The following is an 18,144-nucleotide window of genomic DNA, read 5'->3' on the forward strand; positions in this document are numbered from 1 at the left end:
ACTAAATGTTCTAATGTTACTTTCCACCACTGTATGATGGTTTCATTAGTATGCATACAACATAACATTAACATTTGCCTTGTATTTATATATAAATATATGTATACATAGGCAGAAATATCTATATCACGTGTTTCTTTCTCTCGATACAACAGCCAGAAGGGATCAGTTACACAGTGGAACATAAACATTGAAAGCTCCCGTGTTTTATATAGTTTGCCCTCTGACCTTGGCATATTAGTGGGGGTCAAAATTTTCACACCTTCTGCAGACCACCCCTGCTCCCCATCCAGAGTGAGGCACTTGTGTTTTGCTGCTTATGCCTAAGTAGGTTTGTATGTTTTTTAATGTAGCTCATAAGCAAAACATTCATCTATGGCTGTGTGTAGCTTAAGCTTCTAAAAACATTTATGTTTCTCTTTCTCACTACACAGCAGAGCGAAGTTCACTGTTTTCACCCACCGTGGATGAATGATTCCCTGGGAAGGTCTCTGTGCACCAGGCAGTTGACCTGTTTGCAGTGACTGGGGAGGAGGTGGTGGAGGGGGGAGTTTCCTAGGAGAGCCTGGCAACGCTGACTGACTAATGTTGGGCCTCCCAGCTGATCAATGCTGTTGTGGAACCACACAGCTGACAGCAGACAATGAACAACACACTCTGCTAATAGGCCGTGTGTCCTCCACAACACCAAAGAAGAAGAGGGCTCCCGCTATAATGGGGCCTGTTGCTCACAAACTGGGGTCCCAGCAGGGAAACTTGGGACCTGAGGCCATGAGTCCACTGGTCAGCCTGAGCTGTCAAGCACAGGAAAGGACCTCAGACTGGATACTCTCTACAAAGGATAAATAAAAAAAACATGCTTTTAAAATAACATTTTAATATAATATTGATTTAAGTCATTGCAGAAATGAGTTTGAGCATCTTCATTAAAGCTTTCCTCTGAGACCTTGTTCATTTATTTATTTTTGTGAAGCATATGTCACTCAAGAGATGAGTTATGAGACTGAGTACAGGGCTGTGGTGGGGAACTTTGTCTCATGGTGTGAGCAGAACCATCTGCAGCTCAATGCGACAAAGTCTAAGGAGCTGGTTGTAGACCTTTGAAGGGCCAAGGCACCAGTGACCCTGGTTTCCATCCAGGGGGTCAGTGTGGACATTGTAGAGGATTACAAGTACCTGGGAGTAAATATGGACAATAAACTGGACTGGGCTAAGAACACTCAAGCTCTTTACAGGAAGGGCCAGAGCCACCTTCTGAGGAGGCTGAGGTCCTTCAACATCTTCGACAATGCTGAGGATGTTTTATGAGTCTGTGGTGGCCAGTGCTATCCTGTAAAGACATAATGTATGTTGTTTGAAATTATTTAAATGCTGGTTGCAATGTTGCATGCTGGGGCAGCAGGTTGAGGGTAGCGGATGCTAACAGACTCAACAAACTGATCAGTAAGACCAGTGACATTGTGGGGGTGGAACTGGACTCTCTGTCGGTGGTGTCAGGGAGGAGGATGCTGGCCAAACTACATACCATCTTGGACAGTGTCTCCCACCCACTTCATGACGTGCTGGTCAAACAAAGGAGTACCTTCAGCGAAAGACTCATCCCCCCAAAATGCACCACAGGAAGTCATTCCTTCCTGTGGCCATCAAACTCTTCAACTCCTCCCTCTAAGTGTTAGTCTGTATGACCCTAAGTCATTAAACTGGACATTGATCATTAACATCACTGCAATACTTGAAATAATTGTGCAATATTCTCTGTTAAATACTCCTGTGCAATATACTCTTTTCAGTTTGAAATTCCATATTTATTGATATTTATTCATACTTCTATTACTACTGTGCAATATCCACCCTCTCATTATAATCTTAATAGGCTACACTTAACAGTTCATGCACTATTACTTACTACTTGTATTATTAAATTGTATTATACCGTACATACTTATCATAAACCGGTAAATCCACTTTGTACCTTACACTTATTTCAATTTTATACTTATACCCACTTGGTACTTAATTTATCTGACCTGTATTATAGTGTATTATATTTTTTGCTTAGTACTTCTATTCCTGTGCGCACTGACGTGATATTGAGCTGCTGTAACAAAAGAGTTTCCCCTCGGGGATTAATAAAGTATTTCTGATTCTGAAATGCCAGCTCGATTTTAACAGGCTCAAGTGTTTTCAAGCACCGCCCACATCATTCCGGGCACCCCGCCCCCTCTCTGCGGTGTGAAAACGATCACAGCAGACGCAGAAGCAACCTTCTGCTGTCAGTTCCCCACTGGAGCTTTCTCTGCGAGGAGCACTGGTCACTGTAGGCTTGGAAGCAAAATGAAGCGAAGCCACAATTACAGTTCGTCGGATAGCGATCTGGACGACAATGTTGAGGTGGAGAAGGATAGTGGCGACGAAAATGGGTATGTTAACTTTTTTTAAATAATTATTAGCTATGTCATATGTTCGAAGGCAGACATGTTTGATTATTTTATTATTAATGATTCACTGCAACATTTCAACTTTATTTCATGTGTATTGATGTTTTTGATGAAACCAGAAGAACTACATGTTTTGTTGCAATAAACATGTATTTATTGCTGTTTTACCTTTTCAGTCAACTTGATTCCCACGGCTCGATGTCACCCTCCACAACCACCCAGGTTCAAGCCAGAAAAAGGCGCAGAGGGGTAAGTAAACTCATTATGTCTGGTGCCAAGTGCGCACTGCTGTTTGATAGATCCCACTGTTTACCTACCACCTGTGACCTAAATTACATTGTCCCTTTTACCCATTTACAGATAATTGAGAAACGCAGACGTGACCGAATCAATAATAGTCTGTCAGAGTTGAGAAGATTGGTGCCAAGTGCTTTTGAAAAACAGGTAAATTGGTCATATGTACATCCTTTCCTTATGGGCAGGCACACATTCGCCCTTACATGTTTTTTTTTTCTAGATTGACACTTGATAGGAAATATCAACATCATTAAAAGTGGCACTATTCTTTACTATTTCTTTACAGGGATCAGCTAAATTGGAAAAAGCAGAAATTTTGCAAATGACTGTGGACCATTTGAAGATGCTTCATGCATCTGGTGGCAAAGGTGACCATTTCTCTGCGTTGGATCATTAATTCCCCAAATATGTGGTAAATCATGTTTCTAAACTTCTGACTCTGCTTCCTTTCCTGACAGGCTACTTTGAGGCTCATGCTCTTGCTAAGGATTATCGCAGCCTGGGCTTCAGGGAGTGCCTGGCAGAGACAGCTCGCTACCTGAGCATCATAGAGGGTCGGGAGAGTGCAGACCCCCTCCGTATACGTTTGGTGTCCCACCTCAGCAACTACGCCTCTCAGAGGGAGGTGCACACTGGACTGGAACACTTAGCCTGGGGCTCTGCCTACGGGGCCGCCCATCTCCCCCACCCCCTCCTCCTACAGCACCCCCAGGGCAGGACACCTGCATCCAGGAGCAACAGTAGCCCATCCTCCTCCTCTTCTTCTTCCTCTACGTCTTCCTCCTCCTCCACTGAGACATCTGGGACATCCAGACTCAGTGTCATGCCCCCCACAGAGTCCCTCAGGGTGCCTCCCAACGGCTCGCTGCCCCTCAGTCTGTCTCTGCCAACATCCAAGCTTTCGCCACCACTCCTTTCATCCCTCTCCTCACTGTCGGCCTTCCCCCTCTCCTTCGGTGCTTTCCCTCTGGTCTCCCCGACAGCCCTCAGCACAGTGAGCCCCTCCTCCACTCTGTCAAAGCCTTACAGGCCTTGGGGCACGGAGATTGGGGCCTTCTGAAGCTAACAGCTGGACTGAAGGCAACAGCTGAGCTGTGCCCACCTCCACAGACTAGGCAGGACAACCTGCCTCATCTGTTTTTTATAGCAATAAAACACAGGGGAACAAAGCAAGCTGATTTTATTTTGTTAAGTATAAAGAATAAGTGGGAGAGGTTGCTGAAGGGTGTCGTTTCCACTCAGTATGTCATTATTCTTATAAAGAAAGGAATTTTAAATGATTTTATGATATTCATTGAAATTGATAACTAATTTAGTTGTGCACTGTTTCCAGGTTGAGGACTGATATGATGATATGAAATATGGGCCATGATTAGATGTACTGTAAGCACAAATGTAGAGGTAATATTTTATAGACCACATACTGAAACTTCTACATTTGTCGAGCATGAATGTCTGTATTTAACATAATGTAGCTTTACTTAATTGGGTCTGCTTCTTTAGTGGTATCAGAACAATGTGCCATTGTTGGAAAACTAACCACTCGAGAATCTGAAATTTGCGTTCTTGTACCTATTTGTAATATTTTTGTACCAATAAATTGAGTTAAATGTATAAAACATGGATTTAAACCAAAGTGTTGTATTTTTGTTGCATTTGTTCTTTTAACTCTCAAGAATGTTTTGTTTTCATGATCTATAATAGGTGGCTATTTTTTCTACAATCATGCTACATAATCCTCTATACAAGCAGACTAACTGCCCTCCAAGTGATTAAGACCATATTTTCCCAAATGACATATAATCTGCAGGTGCTTTTTTTGTTGCAATCCCATAGAAGTTAATCATGAGCTAATAAGGTCCCAGTTATTGACTGAAAGGCAATTCCTTTATTGTGTGCCAGGTAAGTAACCCAATCTGAGAGCATTGTTGCCCTTATGAATACCCAGGAAATCATTAAGAGCCAGAGGAAATCCTTTACAATGTTGCCCTGACCTCACCAGCTTGGGTTGGTCTGAAACGGAGACAATAGTGTGAACAGGATGGGGACATTGGAGGAAAGCGGTTTAAAAAGTAACAACAACACCACACAGACAGCTGGACCAATAAATCACTGTTCAGCTCCACAGTGTTGTTTCTGGTCCAATCTGAGTGACACAGAGTTTTAGAGGTTCACTGTTTTAATGATGAAGTTTTTTATCCATCCATGCAGCGCCTCAGGCTTCCAGGGGGGCAGTCGCCGTCTATGATCTGTTCCCTGAGGGCCTAAGCCACGTGTTATAAATAATATATTATGTATATTGTCTTCCTTTGAGAACCGAAATATCAGTCAGTCACATGACACAAACCTTGCACCCTCTAAATGAGGCTGTCATTTAAATTCCAAATCCTCGTGATTCTCATGAAAAGATGAAACATAAATGATGTAGATTCTATTAGTGTTTTTGCTATTATATTTATTCTATATTTACACTCAGCATATTGTGAACTTTTGCCCTACTTTTGGAGTGGTATGAGCTCCAGTTCGGTTTCTTTGGCTTAAAAAATATGCCACTGCCACCTAGTGGAGGAATGTTGTCTTACCTGATGAATGATCAGGGATGCTTTTAATATGTTTATTATATGTTAGTCGAACCCTCGAGGAGTAAGACTGAGTATATTTTGAATTATGCCAAAAATTGGCTACATTATCCCAAATGAATTCAAATTAGAAACATGAATGAAAAATCATCTGGGGGAAGACTGTGATTCTCATGATGTGTAGATAACTGGTTCATTTATTTGGCAGTTTACATTTTTCCTCCTCTTTTAGCACAGAAAGATGGTGCATGCCATGTTCACAGAACCCCAAACCTTTATTCAGCAAAGCTTTCACAGAGAAATATATGAAGGGAGAAACACAAGCAGCAGAGGATGAAGGCAGATATCAGTGGTGCTGTATATTAAAAAGAGACTAGTTCAGTGTGCTGAATGTAAAGCATCCTGCATCCATTCTCCATCTAATCCCCTAACGAGAGCAGAGACTAGTGATGCCTTGTGGTAAATTCACATTCACACATACCCACCCAGACACAAGTTAAGTTCACACTACCAATATCAAGGTGGAGAGCAACAGCACATTCCACTGTCCAAGACAATATGCATGGTACCAGTATGGTGTCATAACATTCACAAGATTAATCCCCAAATACTGTGTACGTAACAGAGCTATTGATTTGGCTAAAGATGGATTTATTGAGAAATAAAGTTGTCAGGGTAAGCGGGAATCTGCAAGTGTATAAACAGCTGCTCCCATTGGGCAAAGACATTCTTAATAACAATAAAGCACCTATCAAGTTCATTATCAAGCTCATTTCAGAGGAAGTGGACACTTTATGAATCTGTGGGTTTGGCGTATTGTTAAGTTCCAAGCGGTGTGCGTGTCAAGAATGAGTAGGTGTGTGCGTGAGGAAGATACAGATGGGATACGTTGATATGATGAGGAGTCTGTAGTCTATAGGTACACCAACCGTCATTCTTCACAAAGACACAGAAACATCATCATCATGACATCATCAGGAAACACTGCAAATGTCAGCCAACTCACAACACCGAGGGCTTTCACAAGAAAATGATTGCAAAGTCAAATTTCAAGAACTGAAACATTAATCAATTACAAACAAAATGTTTGAAATCGTACAGTGCAGTACAGTATAATCTTTGCATGTACTTCACCTACCGTCATAGATAGATAGATAGATAGATAGATAGATAGATAGATAGATAGATAGATAGATAGATAGATAGATAGATAGATAGATAGATAGATAGATAGATAGATAGATTTTAAGAAAAAAGTATTTACAAAATAATAGCCATATTCTCACTTTTTCTCTAAAATCAACAAATCCATTCAACTCTCGAGATGAGTGTTATTGATGTTTGTATCCACTGATAATACTGATAGTAGTGAGTACTGGTGGTGTGGTGTATTGTGATGTGGTGGTGAGGTCCTCGAACCTCTCGGCCTCCAGGGTTGGGTGTCTGTTCTGAGGAGGGTGAGAGCGGGGTGAGGATGGGGGCAGGACTGGATGGAGGGACGTTGATGGACCATGGAAGGTCAGGACTTGTGTGAGGCTCATGCTGTCAGCTCTTCCCTCAGCTCTTTGTTCTTGCGCACCACGGCTGCATGTCTCTCCTAAGAACACCAGAACAATAAAGTGATATTCAGATAGAAATCTTAGTGGAGAAGTAGACACTTGGACTTTTGGGCTTTCTTCGCAACAACAGAGTTTTCTGCATTCCTCACCTTCTCCTGTAGACGCTCAATCATGGCTGCCAGATGGGCTTCACGGTTCTCCTTGATCTGCTCCATCTTCAGCTGCAGCTTCTCCTCGGCCATCTTGCTGAAGTTACTGTTCTCTTCCATGGCCTTTAGCAACACGTCCCTCTCATGCTCACGCTTTTCTGCCAAAGCCCTAAGCACCTGGGCCTCCTGATACTAAAAACGCACAGCAAAAAATAACAACTGATTCATTTTGAATGGTTTAAAATCTAAAAAGGTGGGTTTTTTTGGTTTGTTTGTTTGTTTTTACACCCAAAGCCATTACAAACAGGTAAGATACTCACCTTCCTCCGTTCTTCAGCAGCCTCCAGTTTCTTCTCAATGTCCTCCAAGGAGATGTCCCTCTTGGGTGGTGAGGGGAGGTTGTGGACAACATCTGACACCGGAGACAGAGGCTTGAGAATCACCTCAAACGCCTGGCCAGAAGCCCGTTTGTTTATAGGTTTCACCTCCATGTCTGTAAATCAGACAATTAAGATTAGAACACCAGCAAAATCAATGTCCAATAACACAATATATCAGTCCAATGATAATATATCATTATTACTAACGTTTGTATTTACAGGGCTGATATAATATTATATTTATAATAATATAATATTATACAGAGTACAGTCTAGACCTGCTCTATAGGAAAAGTACAATGAGATAACTTCTGTTATGAATTGGCGCTATATAAAGAAAATTGAATTGAATATAAAACATTCATGTGGGGCAATTTGTTTGATCCAAAAGACAATCGATGTGTGAGCTGATCCATACCTTCAAATTCACGCACAAGCTTGTTGCGTGCCTCTGGGTAGAAGCAGGAGCAAATGAGGGAGAGGACGGACAGCTCCTTCATCTTCTCTTTATATGCTATGGGAACATAAACACACCATAGAATCCTGGTGATTATCTTTATGTTACTCATGCAAACAGTAAAACAGGCAAATGAATATGCAGCTGAGTTAGAAATTACAAGTTAGAAAAGGAAAGAATTCCTCAATTAAACCATTAGCGTCAGATGACCGGTGCATTTAATGATCTATTGAAAGTCAGAAAAGTACATAAGTGCCCTGTTGCTTAATAATTCATTGGATGCATGTATTCTGTAAGGGTGATCAAACTAAGATTCATTTATTGGATGTTATAATAAGACATTAATGACTCATTTCAATCAAGAAATCTGAGTGCCTTGTCTAAAATCCCCAAGCAATCTGCATAAGATGAGTGATAGGGTAGACAGGCCTGTGTGTCAAGTTAGTCCATTTCCTGTTGAACTCTCAGCTGTTTGTCTTGTGTCATGATCACAATAATAAAAAGCTCTTATATTTATCTGCCTCTTCCCTGCCTTATTCTTGAGTGTTACTGTCATAGCTGTCAAATACAGCTGATTAATTTTGATTTTAATAATAGATCTGGGGTAAGACGTGTTTTCACCAGTTCCCTACTGACTTGTTTTAATGTCATCTGCAAATTCTATCACTTTTTCCATGCTCGCTCTCCTGTATTTGTCCAAGAGCCCACCTGGCTGCTCAGAGAGAACTACAGATTGTCAGTGCTGCTAAGCCTTCTGCTGCAAAGGCCAGCGTGTGAAGCGGCCCCTTGCTGCAGGGCTGGCCTGCCTCCCACCCTGCCATGCACCTGTCTCCTCCTGCTAGATCACTGCCACCACACAAACCATAAAGAAAGCCAGTCTGCAAGCCTTACTGTATTTTAAAGGGACCAAATGGGTTACGCATATTAAGGCACAATTCATGTTTTAGAAATCTATAGAGAGGATAAACAAAACCATGAAAACAAATATGCTAAATGCCTGGCCTACAACAATAACCATCCATCAGAAGAGATGACTAATGCAAGCTACCATCTACTTCTTATCTGTAAATATAAGATCCAGTGTGCAAACGCCTAGACCTAATAGTCTGGAATTGGAGCCTTTTCATTGGTGCTTAAGCCAATCGGGTCTTTTTGCGAAATAAATGGCAGCACATCTGTCACAGCTGGTGATGCATCCTTGGCGAGGAAGGAATAAGGAAAGGAGACATGAATAAAAGAAGCCATCTCAAATAAACGAACCGATGAAACAATCACCTTCAGGAGACGTTTGGGGAACAGAAATGTGTTTTAAATTAACCTATTACAGCTATGCCGGTTTAATTATAGCAAAGTAATTCAAAAGTCAGACTGACGAAGACCTCTCTGCTTTGCTGTCGGCTACATGCTCGGCAGCCCAGCATCTTGGGTGGGGTCCGTCTGCATTATGCTGCATGTTGGGGCCGCTGTAGCATGAATCGCAGGTGCGGCGTTGTAAATAAAGCTGTCTAGAGGCCAATCCATACTGTCTAATTATCCAATGTTACACAATAGTCTATAAGATCAAAGCAAATGAGGACTAACACACTGACAAAAACGAGGAAAATGGAGGAGACATTTCAGCAACCTAATGACGGAGGATGCTCGGCTTGTAAGCCCATATTCTTGCTGTCATTACCAGACTTGTGCTGAGACAATGGGCCCACAGTCGATAGAGAAATATCAAGGTGAGTGATCTCATTTCCCTTAGCTTTAATAATAAATTCAAAAGAGAACATTTCTAAGTGGAGCCATTACAGAAGCACGACCACCAGCCGGAAGATAATACCGGGCCGACATGGGTTCAAGACAGAAAGGCAGCATCTGTCACAAGTCCATCCATTCATTCATCGGTTTTAACATGATTAGTCTGAACATGCTTACCGGTTGCTGTTTTAGCCATGGCTGATGTATTTTTCCGCAGAGGATGCTGTAGCTCTGTTCAGGTGAACGGTGATGCTGCTTAAGGCACTGAGTCAGCGAATAGACCGGGGTAGGATCGGATGGCAGACGGGTGGGCGCGCACGGGAGCGCGCAAGGAGACCCTCCCCTCCGTCCTCTGACGCGCAGAGCGGTTTTCATCTTCCAGTGTGACCATATAGCCTACTTAAAGCTGGCGATTAAAGCACATACACACAAGAAAGTTGAAAAATATGTTCTCCGGACCGGATACTTACGACGTGTGTTTCACTGGATGCAAATTTATGGAAAAAAATAGATCCACAGCAATCCAATCCAGCAACGCTGCCAATACTGGTTTAAAAAAATAAACCCCTGAAAAACCTGACCACAACAGAAGATATCATAGTCGCCTTGACATATATATATATATATATATATATATATATATATATGTATATGCTACAAATTGACCCATTTTGGGTGATTTTAAGATAACAAAGGATCAATCCGTCTTGTAATGTCTAATAAAATAGGTTGATAAGAATACAGTCTACGTTACAGAGTAGCCAATCCGCTGTGAACTGACCATTTTGCCTAATTGTCAACCTATTGTTATTTTTAATGAGTAGTCAGCAGTGGTCAGGATGTTGGTCTTGAGCATACTGGGCTTCTTCAGTGCTGCACATACAAACAGCTCATACTGCAACAAACCTACTTCACACATGTGCCAGAGTGCTTCTTGCACCGAGAAATAACTGTAGTGTGTTGTGAACTTGTGCTACTCTAATGAGCCAGAACATAAAACAAACAACTTCAGTCTGCATGAGGCTTTATTAGTGATTAGAGATCCAGTGGATTTTTTTTCAAAATGAGTGACATTTTGTTGCAGTTTTTAGGTTCTGAATGAAACAAACATAACATACATTCTGCATTAAAAAAATACTCCAGATGAAAGTCATGAAGTGGTTCAAGTTTTACATATTGTATAAAACAGAGGCAGCCTTAAATAAGACAGATAGGCTGCTACATAACATTTAACGCTCAGTTAAATTGTATTTAAGTTAAATACAAGAGGAAACAAAAATGAAATAGTGCATGCCGGTTTATTATGACAAATCAATCAACTAAATAAGTGTCAAATGATAAATAGAAGGCAGTGCTTAATTTAAAGATTCAGTGAATATTCTAGACATATTACAGGAATTGCTACTTGTGAGCAGGAAAGAATGTATACAAAAAAATGTTTTAAAGCACAGTTATTGTATTGCACCACGTTTTCCGTGTTTTACAAGTTTCAAGAGATGTGATAACCAGAATTTGAAGTATCCTTGCAGACCAGTGTAATAACTGGTTGCCCTTAGCTGCGTACTGCTTTGGCCTTCAGTTGCTTCTTAATGTAGTGGCCAACCAGCATCTGAGGACGTTGTTGATAACTCTGAAGAACTTCATGAGAGCTGCTCAGTTGATCCCCCTTCAGCCGATTCAGTAATGTCACACAAACCACAGCCGCTTTACACAAGAAGAAATTGTTAGAAAGTCAACAAAAATTTGTCAGCTATAATACAATGCTGATATTGTATTTTCTTACCTCGCAGACCACTCAGCTTGCACATAGCAGCAAAAACTGATGACTCCATTTCAATGTTGCAGACTCCTGCTTCATTGGCTTTATTGAGGTAGTCCTGTTTATCCTTCTCAGTGTAGGAGCAGAAAGCACCATCCAAACGGGCTTGTCCTGGGTGATTGATCAGATAGAAAAGACAGACAGGAAGATAGCAAAAGATGCACATTACAACTGAACCACTGTACATGTTGGTAAACAATATGATTCACACATCAGTGCATCTGAACTCATACCTTCATAGAAATCCAGTGTACACATGGTGTTGCCTATCACCGTCTCAAACTGGTTCAGCTCCTTGCTGCACTGCAACAGCTCCTCTGCCAGGCTTTGATCCAGATCAGTATTGCGCACCACAGTCTTCCCTAGGATCACCTGCTCAAACTTGGGCAGGAAGGTGGCATCCACGGACTGTTTAGTGACAACAACTGTGCCGGGCTCAAGCCCTAAAAACCAAAAATGGCAAGTGAGATAAACAATCATTTCTAGTCTGAAAGTAAAAGAACATTTCAATTACAAGGCATTTTTTATATATGTTGAAATGACATACTGGACTCATAAAGACTATCACCCAAAGACATTCTTAAACCTCCTATTTTCAGAATCAGAATCAGAAATACTTTATTGATCCCTGAGGGGAAACTCTTTTGTTACAGCTGCTCACTATCACATCAGTGCACACAGGAATAGAAGTACTAAGCAAAAAATATAATACACTATAATACGGGCAAGATAAATTAAGTACCAAGTGGCTATAGGTATAAAAGCTAAAATAAGTGTAAAGTACAAAGTGGATTTACCGGTTTATGATAAGTATGTATGGTATAATAATACAATTTAATAATATAAGTAATAAGTAATAGTGCATGAACTGTCAAGTTAAGTGTAGCTTATTAAGATGATTATGAGACGGTGGATATTGCACAGCAGTAATAGAAGTATGAATAAATATCAATAAATAGGGATTTCAAACTGAAAAGAGTATATTGCACAGGAGTATTAAACAGAGAATATTGCACAATTATTTCAAGTATTGCAGAGATGTAATGATCCAATGTCCAGTTTAATGACTTAGGGTCATACAGACTGACACTTAGAGGGAGGAGTTAAAGAGTTTGATGGCCACAAGCAGGAATGACTTCCTGTGCCGCTCTGTGGTGCATTTTGGGGGGAAGAGTCTTCCGCTGGAAGTATTCCTTTGTTTGACTAGCATGCCATGGAGTGGATGGGAGACACTTTCCAAGATGGCTAACAGATCCAACAGTTTGTTGAGTCTGTTAGCGTCCACTACCCTCAACCTGCTGCCCCAGCATGCAATATTGCAACCAGCATTTAAATAATTTCAAACAACATACATTATGTCTTTAGTTCAAATTGTAATTCAGTGGTATAGTTTATTACACTGTAGTCACTGATCAATCAAATCACACCATCCACTTTAGCCATGCTGGAAATTATATATGTTGACTGTAAATTCAAAGATATGCCACAGGACAACACCCAATGCTTTATGCCCTACTAAGAATAATGTAAAGGTTGGTATATATCAGAATTAATTTAAATAACTCACTTCAAAAAAGTAAAAACAAAAATATCAGTTTTCTCCTATTCGGACAACTGGAGAAATACCATAATCGGCTAATAGCAACTATATACAAAAAGGCATATTGGATGACACTGCTCTAAAATCTAAGGGACCTTGAACACCCTATTGTGGTAACATTTAGAAAAAGGTGTCTTTGTGGACAATACCAAGCACTCACTACACCGGCATACTACAATGTATGACCACACAAACCCATCTCGTGGCAAGGACATTTGACCACACAGGGAGTCGAAGTCAAGTCAAGTAATTTCCTCTTACATGAGTTCATTAAGTTCATTTACAGAATCAAAGGGAAACTAGCATCCTTGGAGTGCCAGCAGTATTTATGTTTTGATAATGCAACAGATGAATAACCCGATGTATTATCAGCCACTTAAATATTTCTAAATAATAAGCTTACCTATTCCACCCGATGTCCCAATGCGTATAACTGTAACATCTGTGCAATGTGCGTGATGGAGGAGCTTTATTAGCTCATGCAACATTATGGCAATAGATGGGATGCCCATCCCATGCTGCAAAATAAAGCACAGACATGTCACACATTATTTTCACGTGTATGTAGCTTTTAATTAAAAGCACAAAGTCCACAGATTATTAGGATTGCAACAATTAGCATTTGTTTACAAAATACAAAAATGTTGTGATATAATTTTGCTGTACATACACTGACAGAGAGCACAGGGCCAACTTTGTACATCGCATAGCGGTCCGTTCCAGCACAGATATTTGGGTACTCTGACTTAGGGTCTTCCATACTGAGCTCAGCAGCAATGTACTCAATGAATGATTTCATTCTCCAGGGACTGCCCCCGACACACACAAACTGAAAGAAAACACACACAGAAAAACATAAATAACTGCTGAATAAAGATGATTAAGGAGGTGATTTTTTTCTCCACAAATGAATGTCATATAAATCTTTACCTTGACATCACCAAACATAGCAGGTAGGTTGTGAGTTCTGGTTCCTAAACTGAAGTGGTAGAGGACGTCATCTTTCAGTGCATCCAGGTGTGGGTTGTGCACAAAAACAGGGCTTTTGGGGCGGATATTAAAGGGTCATTTCTAGCCTGATTACAAATTTCCATTTTGATTCACTTCATTCATTAAGTGGCTGAACAAATCATGAGATGTGGGCAGTGTTTCAGAGATCTGAAACCAGGCTAAGTCAGTTCAACCAAATCTAAAAAACATATTTTCTCACTTAACCCTGTGTTATCCAGCCATGCAAATACTTTCAGTTTGGTCTGATAAGGTTTTGAGATATTTGTCTCTTGCGAGTTCTGTCAGGTGATGGAATTTAAAATGTGATCCTCACAGTGATGAAACATTCAATTTAAAAAAAACAGACATCAGTGAGAAAGGTTTTCATCAGGACTGTTTTCTACCGAAAAAGTGCTCCCAATGAAAACTGTTGACAACGAAAGTGTTGTCTTTTCCTGAGTCCCGGAGTATTGCTTCAGGTACAACACATTGCTAGTGAGTTTATCAAATGTAAGTTATCACGTGTAATTTTTAAATGCTTGAAGTCGCACAAACAAAATGTCATTCTCCTACATTGTGTCAGAGTGGCCACATAAAACTGGGAAATCTTGCCATAAAAGAATAAAACTATCTGCATACCACTGTATTGAGTGACGCTGTGTGCCGCGGAGGGAGGTAGAAGAGATTGGAGGGAGAGACTGCACCTTTGGGAGGGAGTGTCTTGAGAGTAAGAAGTATTGAGAGGAGGGCAATGAGCGGAGGCGCGTGCCCCTGGGGAGCGGATGAGCTTGGTGAACGTTACGGGGCAGAAGCCCAGCCGAGCTAGTTGATTTTGCACTCAGTATCGGAGGTCTGCTGTTCGCAGACCGGTTATGGCTGCCGACGGCGAAGATATTCAGCAGGGTTTAAGGCGAGGTTCCTGCGTGATGTGGTGGAAGCGGATATAGGAGTGCCTTTGTCTGCTCTCCTGCTGCATGTGCAGACACCTCACTGCGCTGGACCTGCGCTCGTCCCCACCCCAGACTCTGATTGAAGCGCCAGCGCCAAAGCTCAGACCCCGGGGGAGGGTCTTCTGCATTTGGAGTTAGTTGTCTTTGTCCATATCGTGTGTAGTTAAATGTTATTTATTTTAACAGAGCAGCTTAGAGCCGGAGTACCGCGGTGGGGAAATCGGCTGAGGGAGTTGGATAGATCATCCATGCCGCTGCATGTGTGCCCTAATATCGCGTGTGGGTTTGTGGTGGAGAGTGAGTCCGCTTGCAGTACCCTGAGGGGCTGTAATCTGTGTGGGTGCCCTTACACCCGTGGTCGGCCCGTGTGAGTGGCACTCAGTAGGAGTATACTGTCCGACATCCCTGTGTGCAAGGCTGTTTGCTCTATGAATTTGTATTAATAAAGATTACTATTTTGTTACTCTTGCGTTACACCGAGCTAAAACTAATGCAGTCTAATGCAACGGCCCTGCAATAAATCCTACCTTCATGAAGGTTATAATGTTCAGTTTTTCAGTTGTTTTAGAGCGGGGCTGATTCAACTTTCTGATCATTTTGGAGGATGTGATTTGTGGCGCTCTTGAACTGTACTGCATTATATAAAGAGGTGTTTCTATTATTTAGCCTACCCTCATTGATATAAATGTTGGGCTGCATCAGTTTTAGCTAGGTGTACCTAAAAAACTGTGTGGATATACATACTACACATTTATCTGTGAGAGAAAATGTATTAAGCGAGAAAATGTGGAGGGTTTTATGATTTAGGTGAAATGACCCTTTAAGAAGTAACAGTATCTGCCTCATTGCTTATAAGTTAAACACTTTACTGTAAGAAAACATTACTGTCTGGACTCCCACAAAAGGGACAATTCCGGACACACCCAGTAGTTTCCTCATTTCAAAATTAACCTTACAACATAGCCTGCGGTAAACTTATATGTATCAATTGTATTAAACATTACATACGTTTTAAAACAAAGTCTAACGTTAGGACAGTAACTGGACTGGAACTTCTCACCTGCTGCATGACGCGGATCGCTTGTCGTCCTTTGGATCCATCTTCCTGAAAACAACCGTGTCCAAACAAAACTATTCAGTAACAGCGATGTAGTCTATGCTCAGCTTTACATGTGGTGAGGAATTGGCCTAACCTAAAACTCAATTACATACAAAGTCAAACAATTAAGACTTTTTTTTTTTCAAATTAAGAACACCCCAGCATAGACCTCAGAGCACACAGCACTTTGTCGCTCACAGCGGAGGAAAAAAAGAGACAATTAGCTCCATCTTTACCTTCAGGATAGGACAATAAAACCCCCCAAAAGCTACAATACAAACACCGGATATATATTTACCGTTGGAATTTTGCTGTTCGACTGCCGTTTCCTTCGCTTCTGACAAATTAATTTCGCTCTCTGAACGTCTGACGTCGAACCGTAACGTGAGGCTCCAGCCCACAAGGACGTGACGTCGAGTCGTCACAAGCGTCATGAATAGCCTAGCAGCCTACTCATAGGCTATAGGCTACACTGCGTCGGTCACGTACAAAGGTGACTACACAGCAGACGTGTAATGACCACATTCACTCATGTCCGCAGAGGAAATAAAAGCGTGTGGCGAAAATCCCTGTGTTGCCAAATGATTACTAGCATCTTGATGATAATAGCTATATTTTGATGACAGTGGTGGAATGTAAATAAGTAGGCTACATTTACTCAAATACTGTACTTAAGTACAAATTTGAAATACTTGTAATTTACTTTAGTCTTTTCTTTTCATGCCTTCTTCTACCTCTACGCCACTACATTTCAGAGGGAGATATTGTAGCTACTTTTTACTTCTACAATCATTTGACAGCTTTAGGTACTTTACAAGTTAAGATGTCTGCTTTCTAAACTTGAAGAGCTTATAAAATGTTTTTGTTATAAATTAAACTATCCAACAGTAAATACATGTGCAGCTGAAACAATCAATTAGTCGACTGACAGAAAATTAATTGGCAACTGATTATTCTAAGTCATTTTTCATGCCAAAACATTTCATGGTTCCATCTTCCCAAATGTGAGGATTTGCTGCTTTTCCTTTTCATTTTGAATTTTGTACTATTGGTTGGACAAAACAAGCATGTTGTACTGCCTGTGAAAACAAATCTCCCTCTGGGACAATAAAATCTAATCTAATCTGAGAAGGTTTCACTTTGGGCTCTGGGTAATTGTGACAGGCATTTCTCACTATTTTCAGAATTTTTACAAACCAAATAATCGATTAATCGAGAAAATAATCAGCAGAAAAATCCATAATGAAAATAATCATTAGTTGCAGTCCTATAACAAATAGTTAAACATTTGCTCCACCTCAATCAACTACAACAGTAAAATCCTGGTTTTACATTAATGCATCAGTAATAATAATCTAATGATATAAAATATATGTCACGGGGACATCAGAACCCCCCAGTTTAGTTTTCCTGGAGTGATCAGTCAGAAATTACTTATCATTTCCAGACTTTACTGTTAGGTGCCATAGGTGAATTCAAGTACTTTTGAAGACTGGTGTGTAAGATCTTAATAAAACATTTAACTTAATTAAGTAGTTTTTTTTTCTCTGGGACTGTAAAAACAAAACAATGTGCTTTAATGACTAAAAAAGTTACAAGTCTGTTTACTTGATATTGAGTACCTTCAATACATTGCAGTAAGCTCTGTTTTGGTCTCCACCAGCCCCTGAGGGAAAATCTGGCTCTTTAGCTGCTAAATGCTCCACTATGTTCGCCAGCTAGCAGCAAACTTTGTCAACCATTTGGTGCTGGGCAGGTAGAACACAGTGGGTTTATTAGAGATTTTTCACTGAAAACAGCTGCAAGTTCAGGCTGGAAATTAGGATAAGAGTGTGATGGAAACTAGAAACTAGAGTTGTGGGCCAGAAAACCAACAACATTCAGGTGAAAGATGCTAAAATACTCCATAAAGCTGAGGAGTACTGCAGAGTTGGGTGATGGTTTTGTGTGTATTTGTCACTACTACCTTTCCCATTACATATAGTCATTTGATACATTGTTAATATAAACATATTCATTATTTCAGCTTTTTATTATTTCAAGTTTAAATGACATGCCAGAAATAAAATGTCAACACACCAAAC

At 40.7% G+C, this 18,144-nt stretch overlaps 3 protein-coding genes across 5 annotated transcripts; 1 reads left to right on the plus strand and 2 right to left on the minus strand.

The window, feature by feature from the left end:
* Nucleotides 1-2,250: 2,250 nt before the first annotated feature.
* LOC122881327 (hairy/enhancer-of-split related with YRPW motif protein 1-like) lies at nt 2,251-4,371 on the plus strand. Its single transcript, XM_044207368.1, has 5 exons — nt 2,251-2,420; nt 2,615-2,687; nt 2,799-2,882; nt 3,022-3,103; nt 3,194-4,371. Exons 1-5 carry the CDS (start codon nt 2,335-2,337, stop codon nt 3,793-3,795), a joined length of 927 nt encoding a protein of 308 aa, XP_044063303.1. The 5' UTR covers nt 2,251-2,334; the 3' UTR covers nt 3,796-4,371.
* A 1,111-nt stretch (nt 4,372-5,482) lies between these two features.
* Nucleotides 5,483-9,936, minus strand: stmn2a (stathmin 2a). The gene is made up of 5 exons (XM_044207369.1): nt 9,780-9,936; nt 7,821-7,916; nt 7,343-7,515; nt 7,023-7,214; nt 5,483-6,911 (listed from the first exon to the last, which is right to left on the minus strand). Exons 1-5 carry the CDS (start codon nt 9,796-9,798, stop codon nt 6,852-6,854), a joined length of 540 nt encoding a protein of 179 aa, XP_044063304.1. The 5' UTR covers nt 9,799-9,936; the 3' UTR covers nt 5,483-6,851.
* Nucleotides 9,937-10,609: 673 nt separating this feature from the next.
* upp1 (uridine phosphorylase 1) lies at nt 10,610-16,493 on the minus strand. Of its 3 annotated transcripts, none has more exons than XM_044207383.1 (8): nt 16,359-16,493; nt 16,022-16,066; nt 13,952-14,063; nt 13,692-13,850; nt 13,425-13,539; nt 11,655-11,864; nt 11,386-11,532; nt 10,610-11,306 (listed from the first exon to the last, which is right to left on the minus strand). In XM_044207383.1, exons 2-8 carry the CDS (start codon nt 16,060-16,062, stop codon nt 11,155-11,157), a joined length of 936 nt encoding a protein of 311 aa, XP_044063318.1. In that variant the 5' UTR covers nt 16,063-16,066; nt 16,359-16,493; the 3' UTR covers nt 10,610-11,154. The 3 variants fall into 3 exon arrangements, with proteins under 3 accessions (XP_044063318.1, XP_044063319.1, XP_044063320.1); XM_044207384.1 differs by having other exon boundaries at nt 13,952-14,000; nt 16,359-16,490; XM_044207385.1 differs by lacking the exon at nt 13,952-14,063 and having other exon boundaries at nt 16,359-16,467.
* Nucleotides 16,494-18,144: the final 1,651 nt, after the last annotated feature.

This window comes from Siniperca chuatsi, linkage group LG9 (assembly GCF_020085105.1).
Source record: "Siniperca chuatsi isolate FFG_IHB_CAS linkage group LG9, ASM2008510v1, whole genome shotgun sequence".
NCBI lineage: Eukaryota > Metazoa > Chordata > Actinopteri > Centrarchiformes > Sinipercidae > Siniperca > Siniperca chuatsi.

Excerpts from the sequence above, each read along its gene's own strand:
- LOC122881327 (XM_044207368.1), top strand. The coding sequence starts at position 2,335 with ATGAAGCGAAGCCACAATTACAGTTCGTCGGATAGCGATCTGGACGAC. Across the intron at positions 2,421-2,614 it reads GATAGTGGCGACGAAAATGG|TCAACTTGATTCCCACGGCT; the intron begins GTATGTTAACTT and ends TTACCTTTTCAG. Across the intron at positions 2,688-2,798 it reads CCAGAAAAAGGCGCAGAGGG|ATAATTGAGAAACGCAGACG; the intron begins GTAAGTAAACTC and ends ACCCATTTACAG.
- stmn2a (XM_044207369.1), bottom strand. Across the intron at positions 7,516-7,820 it reads GCTTGTGCGTGAATTTGAAG|ACATGGAGGTGAAACCTATA; the intron begins GTATGGATCAGC and ends TCTGATTTACAG. Across the intron at positions 7,215-7,342 it reads CTGCTGAAGAACGGAGGAAG|TATCAGGAGGCCCAGGTGCT; the intron begins GTGAGTATCTTA and ends GTGCGTTTTTAG.
- upp1 (XM_044207383.1), bottom strand. The coding sequence starts at position 16,062 with ATGGATCCAAAGGACGACAAGCGATCCGCGTCATGCAGCAG. Across the intron at positions 14,064-16,021 it reads CGATCCGCGTCATGCAGCAG|CCCTGTTTTTGTGCACAACC; the intron begins GTGAGAAGTTCC and ends CCGCCCCAAAAG. Across the intron at positions 13,851-13,951 it reads CTATGTTTGGTGATGTCAAG|TTTGTGTGTGTCGGGGGCAG; the intron begins GTAAAGATTTAT and ends GTTTTCTTTCAG.